Raw genomic sequence first — 14,132 nt, forward strand, 5'->3', positions numbered from 1 at the left:
TACACTGAAATTTAATGATTACTTTTGAGTAAAAACTTCATTTCTATGATTCTATTCTTTCTTAACTACATCTTATACCTGTTGTTTTCATTTTAACCTCTAGCCAAATGGTATCTAATAGAGTAGCCAAGTGATCAGTCTTACATGAAATCAAGTGTGATGAATTACAGATTTTTAAAATTCAGATGTTTTTAGTTTTATCTCCTACTTAATATTCTTGCTCTCCTCTCTGTTTAACAAATAGCATTTTCATCAAAGTAATCATTAACACATGGTGACATCATTTCATTGTTTTACAAATCTTTATAAGATCATAAAAGGATGTGCAACATATCACTCTTATAAAGGTCAATTCAAGCCTAAATTCCTTCGTAAGAAATCATTTGCAAGTCATAAAGTCACTAGTTCATACCTGCAAGAAAATCTACATGTAATAAACATATGAATGCACTCTGCTGTGGAGGCTGGGGTGGAAGAGGCAGTATACATTAGGAAAATATGCTAACCAGAAGAGTTGCTTTGATAGAGAAAAGTTTATTTCAATATCTTATTCTACTATCCTCCTATTATACATCGCCACTGTTTCAATATCCTCCAAGACTGTTATTTAAGCACTTACAATCCCCTTCCCCAACACCTGATAATTGTTTGCTTTTCAAACATGACAACAGGTAGACACTTCCTAGCTCCTGGTTTTGAAATTCAGTCTTCTTAGGTCCATTACCTATGGACTCTCAAATTAAAATACCAATACTGTGAGAAGCAGAATTTCATTTACTGTAAAAGCTTGACACCTTAAAGTTAACACATATACCCATTACTAGAAGTTAATACAATAAACAACATGATCATTCATATGTTCAGGGCCCTAAAAAAGCAGGTTAGGAGACTTCCGACCAAGATGGAGGCATAGGTGGACACACTGTGCCTCCTTGCACAACCAAAAGAAGGACAACAATAATTTAAAAACAAAAAACAACCAGAACTGACAGAAAATTGGACTGTATGGAAGTCTGACAACCACTCATCCAGACCAGTAAGAGGGAAGAAGTTGGTGGCTGGCAGAGAGGGGTCGCAGCAGGAAAAGGCGGTGGCTGGCAGACTCCGGACCCGGGGAGGCAATGAGGAGACCCAGTGAGGCATGCAAGGCTGCTGGCTGACAGTGGTCACACATTGGCACGCAGATAAACCAGGCAAAAACAGGCAGTGAGACAGACCATGCAACCCAGGGCCCCAGCAATGGGAAATAAAGCCTAAAAGCACCAATAGAAAACACTTGTGGGGTTGAGGTGCCAGGAGGAACTCCCAGCCTCACAGGAGAATTCGCTGGAGAGACCCACAGGGTCCTAGAATGTACACAAGCCAACCCACCCAGGAACCAGCACCAGAAGGGCTGAATTTGCTTATTCGAAGCAGCAGAGGGGACTGAGATCTGAGAGAGGAGCAAGCGCCATTTCTCCCTCTCTGACCCTGCTTCCACATACAGCATCACAACCCAGCAACTGGGTCACCATGCCCTGGTGAACACCTAAGGCTCCACTCCTCACTACATAACAAGTGCAACCAGACCAAAAAAAAAGACTCAAATGCAAGAACAGATCAAAGCTCAGAGCCAATACTTCTAAGCGACCAAGGGATAGCCAACTTATCAGATGCACAGTTCAAATCACTGGTGATCAGGATGCTCACAGAACTGGTTGATTTTAGTCACAAATTAGAGGAACATATGAAGGCTAAACTAATTGAAATGAAGGGAAATGCACAGGAAACCAATAGGGATGGAAAGGAAACTGGGACTCAAATCAAGGGAGTGGACCAGAAGGAATAAAAGAATGACCAAATAGAAAAGAATGAAGAAACAAGAATTCGAAAAAATGAGGAGAGACTTAGGAACCTCCAGGACATCTTTAAATGTTCAAACATCCAAATTATAAGGATACCAGAAGGGGAAGAGGAAGAGCAACAAGTGGAAAACTTATTTGAACCAATAATAAAGGAGAAGTCCCCCAATCTGGAAAAGGAAATAATAGACTTCCAGGAAGTCTAGGAAGCTCACAGAGTCCCAAAGAAGGTAGACCCAAAGAGGAACACACCAAGACACATCATCGTTAAGTTACCCAAGATTAAAGATAAGGAGAGAATCCTAGAAGTAGCAAGAGATAAGGGGACAGTCACCTACAAAGGAGTTCCCATCAGACTATCAGCGGATTTCTCAAAAGAGACCTTACAGGCAAGAAGGGGCTGGAAAGAAGTATTCCAAGTCCTGAAATCCAAAGATCTACAGCTAAGATTGCTCTATCCAGCAAAGCTTTCACTTAGAATGGAAGGGTAAAGAGCTTCTAAGATAAAGTCAAGTTCAAGGAGTTCATCATCACCAAGCCCTTATTATATGAAATGTTAAAGGGACTTATCTAAGAAAAAGAAGATTAAAAATATGAACAATATGAACAGTAAAAAGACAGCAAACTCACAGTTATTAACAACCACACCTAAAACAAAAGCAAACCAATCAAACAACTAGAACAGGAACAGAACCAGAGAAATGGAGATCACATGGAGGGTTAGTGGGGAGTGGGAGGAGAGGGGGAAAAGGTACAGATAATAAGTAGCATAGACAGTGGGGAGAAAATAGAGAGGGGGAGGACAAGAGTAGTGTGGGAAATGTAGAAGCTAAAGAACTTATGACACATGGACATGAACTAAAGGGGGGAATGTGGGTGGGAGGGGATGCGCAGGGTGGAGAGGAATGAAGGGTGGAAATGGGACAACTGTAATAGCATAATCAATAAAATATAGATATTTTTAAAAGCAGGTCATTCTCTCCTTGAACATATTCTTTTTTTCTTTTAAGATGTTATTTATCTTTAGAGGGGGAGAGAGAGAGAGAGAGAAATATCAATATATGGTTGCCTCTCACGTGTCCCCTGCTGGGAACTGGCCTGCAACCCAGGCATGTGCCCTGACTGGGAATCGAACCACAGTTGTTTGGTTCGCAGGCCCGCACTCAATCCACTGAGCTACACCAGCCAAGGCTTCCTTGAGCACATTCTTGTTAGTCCTAATCCATTTAGCTGTGTCCAAGTGGTAAGTAAGCGATGTAAAAGTACTCTGGTAAGGTAAAAAGAACCATGTAACTGAAATTCATAGAGGTAAAATATATTATAATCTGCCCCAGAGTTTCACAAGGGGCATATATCACAGAGAGAACAGCACCAAGCGTAACATTTTGCAAAATATTTTAAATTTAATTTTGGAGATAACATACCATTAGCCACATATCCCAGCTGTGGTATAAGTTGTTCGTCTTTACAATTCTCCCGTCCTGGTACTAGCCTTTGGAATTTTGTAGGATGAGGATTTCCATCAACATCCACCAAGAATGGGGGAGGCATGAGGTGAGGAGCTTGTTGGGTTTGTTCATCTAATACATAGTTGTTGGCATCACGGATAAGTGGTCGATAATCCGTGTGGAAGAACATCTGATCTGGAATCTTTATGACAAATGTTTAGTATTTGTGTGCACAGAAAATTTATAGATAAGCACTTATTTTTATTCCTCAGCACGTGCATTTTTCAAATCAGATAATTTATGCCTTCTCTAATATTCCTCTATGTTTCCTCTAGGTAGAAGGGAATCACCTAGATTATGATGACATCGTTTCTCCACAAAATCCTACAATCTGTATTACTTTCTGCCCCTACATCTACTTCTCCAACTAGGATAAGAAGTAAAGCAACAGAATAGATAAAATTAGGTATTTTTATTTATGTTGCAAAAATCATACAAATGTTTATAACTACTTTTCTTCCCATTTTATTCAAATAAGGATAGATGGAGTATAATATCAATGGTGAGGCAGGTAAATACCAATTGCCTAAAGACACTCAAAGGTGATATAAATATTGACCTGAACTCAGTGATTCTAAATTCTCTTTTGACTCCAAGTTTCTAAAATCTATTGTAAATTCACAGGTAATAAAATATAAGAAACTGATTAAGTCAGTTTCCAAAGTATTTTACCAATATCAACAATAGGTAAAGTAGATAAGAAAATAAATATTTGATCATCAGCTGTTTATTCTCAATTTATGATAAATAGAGGATGAAATCTGGTTAAGTTGCCCTATTATAGCTGAAAGGTAGTACAGAGAGTGAGTATATCCTAAGTAAAAGAATTTTCTAATAAAATTTTATATCTACATCACCCTATATATGTATTTAATCACTATTAGGTCTTGTGTTCTGGTAGTAACGAAAATTTTTACGAAGAAAGGTGACTTTGTTAGTTTATGTCTGTTAACACACAAGACTTATTAACTGAAGACGTCAAAAAAAACTTATAAATGATACAATCCAAAATTGAATCCTACAACAAAAATTAAACACGCTAACCTTTTCATAGTATTTACTGCATCCAAAACCAAAAAGCAGCAAATGCCCATGAGAATCTGTACAGGCAAAATGGTTTCCATCCGGTGAAAATTTACAATCAAACACTGCACCATGGCCTTGGCCTTCAATCTGAAATTCAGAGGAATAATTTTAAGTCATCTTAAGAGGTAATTTTCAAATAATAAGTGGGCAATGGCTTCTGTTTGCTAATATCCTAATTCTCGATGCATCAACATTCTGATGTACTTTCTGGCTTCTATGGGCCAGAACCTTAATGAAACAGTAAGCTCTAAAAGAAATTAGGGAGAATAAGAATGCAATGATCTGTATCAAACATTACTAGCAATGTTGTATTTCAAAAAGTACTAATAAGTAAGTATCTAAGTAGACTAGAAAAGATCTAAACACAAATTGACAAAGCTGCTATCTCAGCAAAGGTCAAAATATTATCTTCACATCTTAAATTGTAATGTAATTAAGCCTTAAAATAACCATCCTAAAATTAAAGCGCAGCAAATCCATTTTTTAAGGGAGGGTATTATTAATGCTCTGGGTCTGTACAAAGCCTATAGAAGGGAGCTCAAAAGCCAACAATTTAGAAATGTTTAGTCATGGCTGTTCTCCAGAGCGCGACGCTGAATATGTACAACATGAGTAGTCCCATCACCACAGTAAGGTGTTCCACTAGGAGAGGAGAGCCCACCAGATTTTCACATGATTTGTATGAAATATACATGAAGATTATTCATATCTCCACTCCCATGCTTGCCAAACAACTCCCTGATTACTAACTAAGCCACGTGGGTTTCACTAGAGGCAGGTAAAATACAGTCAACTGTTCTGATTCATAAGTTAGGATTATAGTTGAAACATTAACATTTTTGTGAGTTTGGTTAGGGTTAGTTCCAAAACCTTATGAAATCTGAGTTCCTAGTTTAGGGCTGGAGACTAAAATTTGGAAAATGCTCACACCACGATAAAGTCACCCTGAAAGGTGTAATTCTCTACTGGCCTTACCTTCAGGTCAAGACACTTTCTGTTACTGTGTGGATTTAAACACAATTTACAAGAGGTTCCTTGACACTAAGTATACTTTCATTACCAAGCTGTCATGAAAGAGAAGCCTGTTTTAATATGAACAAAGCACAATTTTTCTTACCATGTTAAAGTAATTCCGAATCTTGGTCCCCCGGTCAAGGTCCCAAATAAAAATGTTCCCATCATGGCCCGCTGAAAGTATGATCCTTTGATCAAATGGATGTGCTTCCAAAACAAATACTTCATCATCATGTCCCTGTGATAAAATCAGTATTAAATGTGAAAAGCAAACCTGAGTATCTACTTTATTTGGTCAAAAGACCTCGGGAGTGTGGTATCAACTCTATTCAGATTAATTAATGCACACCAATTGAACAGCATTTACTACTGAGTTGGCCAAAAGGTCTGCTGAGGTATTTTTCTGTAAAAGAAAAGACATATTTTTTCATTTTCACCAATAACTTTACTGATTTGGATATTTTGAGTATGTTGGCTATCTTCTGTATAGTACAATGTTGATGGTTCTCAATTCATGCCTCGATTTCACTGCTACCAACTTCAACTGGTCTACCTGACCGTGGAGCATCGCCCAGTGAGAAATATCCTATGCCTCAGGATTGAGCATAGTCGCTAGATCACAGGGAATAAAATCTAATCAAAATCAGTAATGTGTTAAGATTTATCATCTGCCCTAGTTTTATTTATTAAGTACACCTCTATTTCTACCACCACCACACAAATCCAAATTATATCATGGCCCATCCTACCCTTGACTCTGTAGGAGTCAAGGGTATACCCAAAGTCACTCTTATCTCCATTCCAATCTACTCTCTACTATGTCGCCAGAATGATATAATATTTTAATTTAAATTTATTCGGGTGACACTGGTTAATAGGATTACACAGGTTTCAAGTGTACATTTCTAATTCACATGGCATTCCTTTACTTTTAAACCCTTTAATGATTCCCTATTGGTCTTAGGGTAGATCTCACAAGGCCTTCAATTGCCTGGCCCCTGTCCACTTCACCACTCCTGTCTGGTGACAATCCATTTCTGCTCTCCAAGCTCTAGCCCAAAACCGGCTTTCAACTCCCTTCTACCTCAGGAGATTTGTGCATGCTTTCCCCTATTTCTGAAAGGACTTTCCAATCTTTTCACATATGTATTATAATTTATCAAACATTTATTAATCACCTACCATGTTGAGAAAGAATATAAGTAAGAAAGTATCAGGTGGTGATAAACACTATGATGAAAATAAAGCAAGATGAAGCTACTCTAGATTGCTTGATCAAGGAAGGCCTTGTCAAAAAGGTGACATTCAGGCCGAGACATGAGTAATTTCTTCCTACCTTTCAAATCTTTTCTTTCTAGAGAGAGGGTAGGGATAAAAAAAGGGAGAGAAACACTGATGTGCGAAAGGAACATTGATTGATTGCCTCACACACTTCCAACTGGGGACCTGGCCCACAACCCAGGCCTGTGCTCTGACTGAGAATCTAACCAGTGACCTTTCAGTTTGCAGGCCGGCACTCAATCCACTGAGCCACACCAGGCAGGGCAAATCTTAACTCAAACTTCAATTCCTGAAGAAACTTTCTCTGACCCTCCCAGACAAGATTTTGTCACCCTATCAGAAACTTCCATTTTGCACTTTTATTTCTCAGCATTTATTTGATTACATTTTTTCTCCTAATAGTCTGTAAACCCATTTATTCCTAACATCTAACTCAGTGGCTGGCACACAGGAGATGCTCAAGAAATATTTATAAAATGGAAAAACTTTACACCCCACTAAGACCCTAATACAGAAATTGTTAACACAGAAAATATAAGTTCTTTACCAAAACTAAGTAAATTTGACTGTTATAATAACTGAGAGTAGTGTGTTCTAAAATTTCTTCAATAAAATTCACTGAAAACAGATGACCTATAAGTCAGCCCATGGGAAGAATACAACTAAACAGAACTGTAAATTAAAGTACTTATTAAGACAGAACTTTACATGGACTCATAAAACCAATGAATGCAACATGGCCTTTGATATTATGATTTTTAGAGATATAATCTTGTACTGTCTAATAATATAGCTGCTAGTCACATATAGTTAGTAAGCATTTGAAATGTGGCGAGTATGAATTAAGATATTCTTTTTTTTAAGATTTTATTTATTTATCTTAAGAGGGGAAGGGAAGACGAGAGGGAGAGAAATATCAATGTATGGTTGCCTCTTGTGCATCCCCTGCTGGGAACTGGCCTGCAACTGAGGCGTGTGCCCTGACTAGGAATCGAACCACGATCCTTTGTTTCACAGGCCCATGCTCAGTGTGCTGAGCTACACTAGCCAGAGCTGAATTGAGATATTCTTTAAGTGTAAAACACCCACTAGGATTTCAAAGATTTAGTGTGAAAAAAGAATGCAAATATTTCACTAATAATTTTATATTAATCACATGTTGAAATGCTATTATTTTGGATATATTGGGTTGAATAAAATATATTACTAAAATGAGCCCTCACTGGTGTAGCTCAGTGGATTGAGTGCCAGTTTGTGAACCAAAAAGTCACCAGTTCAATTCCCAGTCAGGGCACATGCCTAAAGTGCAGGCCAGGACCCCAGTAGGGGGTGTGCGAGAGGAAACACACACTGATGTTTCTCTCCATCTCTTTCTCCCTCCATTTTCCTCTCCCTAAACATAAATAAAATGTTTAAAAAATAAACTTAATTTCAATTGTTACACCTTTTAAATTGTGGCTACTAGAAAAATTAACATTACATATATAGCTCATTTTATACAAGCATTACTAGTAGAGTGTGCTGACACAGACAAACATTTCCTAATAAAGAATCAAACAAAAAGTAAAGGATTTTCCAAACACATTAATAGAAACTTACATTAGGAAATAGAGAAAGCCAGAGCGAGGTCAGCACTGGTTTTCATATAAAAGGAAGAATCTAAAATTCCACTGAACACAGTGTTAGGGTTTTATTTAGGAAAGAGCACTTAAACTGGAAATGCACCCAAAATTAAACAAATCTTTAGACACCTCAGAGGTCTTAGATAAGATTATCTCACAAAGGAGTCAAATAAGGATCTGAACCAAGGAGTGCTGCAAAGACTACTTACTGAGTCTTGAGAATTGGTTTCTAGTCCCGATCACTTACTACTGTATTAAACAGTGATGTCTAACCTCTTTCATCTCATGGCACATATAAACCAATTACTAAAATTCTGCACTACACCAAAAATATATTTTTTGCCAATCTGACAAAAAATAGGTATAATTTTGATTCATCCATACCAGATGGCTATTGTGTTGGTTGTTGTCATTTTTCACTTCACAACCTAAGGGAAAAGAGGTCAGTGCCCCTGACTAAATAGTCAGGTCTGGCATGTTTTAGACATTCATGCACCACAAGAGTGAGCCACAGCACAACGGTTGAAAACTGCTGGTATAAAACACAGGGTAATCACTTGGCCCTTCTGCTTGAAGTATTGCACTTACGCATCAATAATTGAATTTAACTTGAAGTCAACCTGTACCATGATAAGCTGCCAAGCATTAACTCAAACCTATGTAATTTCAGCTATTACTCCTGTCTACTTTTCACACCAAATATTGTAGCCTTTTACTATGGCAAATACATCCTTTATTAAAAAAAAGAGGAAAAGACACCCTTTTCTACTACTTCTTCCTCATACCTCTATTTCTTGCATAAACTAACCCATGAAGGTAGAATATACAAGATATCCTTGTCAAAATAAAGTTAGTTCTATGCTTAAAAGAATAAAAAACAAAGAGTCCTGACTCATGCTAAAAATAAAATAATTTATGTACCCTTGACTGCATATAATAATATAACAGATAAATAAATACTACACCTGGAAAATATCTTGAAAATTTTCCTAACTGCTTTTAGCAGCTATCTCATGTGTCATCTTTGCAGCTATGTCAGCAGAGGTACCTCTAATAATTACTTGTCCAGTGGATAGTAAGTCATAGAAAGTAAACTAGAACTTAAATTTCCTGTCTTCTAGAATGTCCTTTTAGACCATTTTAATTATTCTCAAAATATAATACTTACAGATAAAGTATGAAGAAGTTGCCCTGTGACTGAATTCCATACTTTCAAAAGGAAGTTGTTCACTGCAGTAATAATTGTGGTGTCATAGCGATCCCAGGCTACCATAGTCACCTTCAGTTTAGTGACCTTATCTTCTCCAGACGGCAGGTTATTCCTGAACAAAATATTTGCAATATTCATACATTGTAAATTTTTAACAGAAGTGCAACTGAAATAGTTAATTATGTCAGTAATCTATCCAGGAGCATGAAAATTCCTGGAAACAAAAATCCTAAATTATACTTTTAAGTACTGAAGAAAGAGAGTAATAAAAATACCTACATGGAGCAATACCAAATAGCTTCTTTTAGTCAGGAAAACAGTACACGACATAGCAAAATTAAAAGTTAGTTACATAGAAACAACAAAAATGCAAAACTAGAAAGAAGTCTACAAACCCTTTGAAAAATAAAATACAAGGTTATTTGGCTACCAGAAATATTAAGAAAACATATACTGGATACTTTATTCCTATAAACATTAACCTTTGTAAAATTTGTAGGCCTTATAAAAGAGCAGTAAGAGATTCAGTAACTTTTAATTTAATCAAACATAACCCAGTTTCTGGCTGTAACTACAAACTCAGTTCTATATTGTTATTAATAGAGAGATAATTAATTTCAGGGTCATACGATAAAGAGATAATTATCTTCAATCAACAGTGCAGATGAGGAAACCAATGCTAAATGTACTTATAATGTTGAGTAGGAATTCTAATGATAAGAAACATTATAAAGGTATCCTTAATTAAGTTACAGGAATAAACATATGATGACATATAATAGAGGAACCTCAAAATACAAAGTAGAATGTTTGTGTATATAAATATATATGTATATACATATAAATATATGTACATGTGTACATACATATAAATATACATACATATAATATATAATTATATATAATATGCTATATACATATAAATATAGGTGCATATTTTTATACACACACAAACACATACGACACATAGAAAAACTAAGGCAGCAAATGACTCTGTGGGCATTAGTAGAGCACAGTGATCACAGGGGTCCAGAACTTTAAGTCAGTCAGCAACGTTCATATCACCCAGTATGTCAATCAACAGCAAAAGGTCATTTACTCAGAAACCGAGCACAGATGCAAATTTCACACATACCAATGAACTCCGAACTACTTACTTATCTAAAAAGATATTTTATTTTCACTATTAAGTATAACTCAATAAAGTAAGATACTATACCTTCTGAGAGCCACCACTGAAACATCTAACACCCACTCTTACCCAGTCATTTTAGTAGCCATATCTAGCACTATACTCTTCCATTCTTGTTGCTGGTATTGCCAAATTCTTGCTGTTCCATCTCTGCTTCCACTAACAAATCTTAAACTGAAAAGAAACAATAAAAATATCCTATTACTTTCCTCCAAAGAAGAAACCCCTTTTTTGCTAATCATAAAAGTGATACTTTCATCCACCTATGCTACTGGGAAGAACAGAAATGGTATAGTTTAGAAAACAGTTTCGCAATTCCTCAAAAGGATAAACAGTGTTACCACATGACTTAGCAATTCTACTCCCGTTACCTCTAGAACTTGGAGATATACTTGGAGGTATACCTATCTCCAAAGGAAATTGACACATAAGTCCACACAAAAAACTGATACAGAAATAATTCATGGCATTATTCTTAACAGGACAAAAAGTGGTAACAACCCAAATATCCACGAAATGATAAATAGATAAACTGTGGTATATCCATACAATCAAATATTATTCATCAATAAAAAAGAATGAAATAATAATATTTGTCACAACATGAATGCATATTGAAAACATTATGCTAAATGAAAGAAGTCACAAAAGATCTAGCTTATATGAAATATCCAGAAGGGACAACTCTACAGAGACAAAAATTGAATAATGGTTGCCTAGAACTGAGGAGAGAGATATAAAATGATTGGAGATTGAGAGCTGAAAGGTATGTCATTCCTTCTGGAGGTGATGAAAATGTTCTGAAATTGACTGTGGTAAATGCTGCACATTTCTATGAATATACTAAAAGCCACTGAATTTTATGTTACATGGATTTTATCTCAATAAACTGCTATAAAAATACATTCATTTACCAATTATACTATCACTTTTCATACTTTCCTAGTCTTTGAGAACTTAAAGACATACATTTATATTTATGTCTACTCCCATAGGAGATAGAATTATACTATATATAATGTTTTATAATGTTTTTCCCTGACTTAAGTGTATTTTATAGATCTATTTCAATGTGGACAAATAAAACTACCATCATTTTTAATGTGTTCAACTACATGGATATACCAAACTATATATAAACCACTCCCCAATGATGAATATTTATACTATTTTCAGTCTTCACCATCACAAAAATGTGATGAACTTCAATATACATCATTGTACCCATATATCTTTGCTGAGTCAAAGGGGTAGACATATTTTTAAAGCTTTAAAAACATACTGCCAAATTATTTCCCTGAAAATTTTAAACAATTTATAATCTCATCAAAAGTCATAGGAGAATATCCATTTTCCTAAACCCATGGCAATATTGGGTGTTATCATTCTTCCTTACCTTGTCATTCTGAAAGAAAAAAAATTGTTACTGCTATTCTAAACTGCATTTCTTTCATTATTAGTAAAATTGTACATCTTTTGATGTGCTTAGACCACACAACCAATTAAGATGATTTCTCCTTTAAGAAAAAAATGCACAAATTAAAAAAATTCAGATTCTTCTAGCATGAAAACGTAGTAGACAAATCTTTAAGTATATAACTAAATATATTGCAATAAGCCACCCTTAAAAATCATTTGAATATTTTTTCATTGCTAATAGAGGCCACTCTTTGTAGACCATCATTATGGTATTTACTCTTACATTAAAAAGGTGAACAAGTATCATAGTAGTCACCTACTATCCAAAAATATTTAAAAACAAAACATGGTCACCCACATAAAGTCCCTAGAGAAATATATGAATACAAATTATGCTAAGTGGTTATATTTTTATGTCTATTCTAGGTCAATTTTTAGTCTAGGGAAGATTGTCAGAGGATGCAAATACCTGTATATAATTTCTGAGTTTTACAGACATAGAAAATATGTATCATATGAATAGTAGATAAAATTAGTGATACAGATGTTTAGCAGGTGGCAAGGAAGCTAAAATCTGGAACAGCCAGGAAAGGTATCAAGTAGAGCACGAAAACCTTAAAAGAAAGAGAAGACTCAGAGAAGAGACAGGAGGAAGCGGGAAAACAGAGGTAAGGAGAGAGGAATGCAGGGGGCGGATACAGGAGGGAACAGGAGAGAAGGGAAGGTATATGATGATATTTCTGGGTAAGAATAGTGAGGTGAAGTAGAAGCAAAAGAATGGATGACAAAATATATGTGGAATGCAACAAGAACAATGGTTAAATCAATGAGAGTAGATCCAGAGGATTTATATGGGAATAGTAAATGAAGTAAGAATGTAGGTCTAAGTCAATCTGTAGAGAGTTCTGAATGCTAGGCTGAAACATTTGAATTCCACTCTATAAACCAAGAAGTAACATTAAACATTTCTGAACAGAGTAATGCTGATCTGGCAGAAATGGATAGAATATATTTAGAAGGGAGAAGAAAACTGATGGTAATGAGTCAAATAATGGAATCCTGACTATGGTAAGTGATAACAGAAATGGAAAAAGCAAAGTAAACAAAAAATAAATCATTGAGAAAGAAAGAACTTATAGCCTATCATCACTACTACTTGAATAGGAATTTAGAAGAGATGGGGTAAGGATGTTATCAAAGATAGACAAGAGCTTTCAGCCTAAGTGACTGGACTGAAACAAGGTGTCTGGAGAAGAGGTAGCTGCTTCTGAGGGAGAGATAAAATATGTCAAACATCTGTTTACACTGATATGTACTATATAGTTACCTGTCGCCATTGTTACAGAACTGAACGGCAACAACTTTGTCCTAAGACATAAAACAGATTTTTATTAGAATTCATTTGTAAAATGAATAAAGCACTCTTCCCCTCAATTTCACATGCAAAAGCCTCATCGTGTAGATTTTTTAATGCTACAATTTTCTGAAAGAACTCAAATTGTCTTTAAAAATTAATAAAGGCTGAAACAATATTAATTAACTAAGGACGAAAGCTTAATCAGCAGTAATTTGAGACAAACCAGACAGTCACAAACCTGTTTCTAAACCATAATCTCAAGAGACAGCTAGTTTGGATGAGGTATTAGTTTATTAAGCTTCTCATAATAAGACATTACACTAATCTAAAATACTGCCTTAAAATAACTGATTTAGTAGTAGTTGAATGAAATTTCCCACTTAACTGATTTTTAAATTTCAGAAAACAAATCAGTCATTACCTATTTCTTACATGTCTTATTTACTTATTTTACAGTGGAGTTGCCTGATTGCCTTTAGGTATTTTATTTAGATGCCGTTGGTTGAATCTTCTTTTAATATAATGTGTATTGTACTGATGAGAAAATTAAAATATAAGCCAAAATATGCATTTTCCTTCTCTTTATTCTTTGATAATAAAGC

The 14,132-nt window shown here is 35.5% G+C and overlaps 1 protein-coding gene across 1 annotated transcript in view; it reads right to left on the reverse strand.

Moving 5' to 3' along the window:
• The window catches only part of BRWD3 (bromodomain and WD repeat domain containing 3), a 102,066-nt gene that overhangs the window by 42,715 nt on the left and 45,219 nt on the right, over positions 1-14,132 (reverse strand). The window contains exons 12-17 of the mRNA XM_037047770.1: positions 13,501-13,541; positions 10,824-10,928; positions 9,521-9,674; positions 5,553-5,687; positions 4,394-4,522; positions 3,266-3,491 (exon numbers count right to left, since the gene is read on the reverse strand). Of these exons, the coding sequence (XP_036903665.1) occupies positions 3,266-3,491; positions 4,394-4,522; positions 5,553-5,687; positions 9,521-9,674; positions 10,824-10,928; positions 13,501-13,541 (790 nt within the window). The remainder of the gene's footprint in view (positions 1-3,265; positions 3,492-4,393; positions 4,523-5,552; positions 5,688-9,520; positions 9,675-10,823; positions 10,929-13,500; positions 13,542-14,132) is intronic.

The sequence above is a fragment of the Sturnira hondurensis genome, unplaced genomic scaffold (assembly GCF_014824575.4).
Source record: "Sturnira hondurensis isolate 20B ecotype Veracruz unplaced genomic scaffold, ASM1482457v3 Scaffold0006301, whole genome shotgun sequence".
Classification (NCBI taxonomy): domain Eukaryota; kingdom Metazoa; phylum Chordata; class Mammalia; order Chiroptera; family Phyllostomidae; genus Sturnira; species Sturnira hondurensis.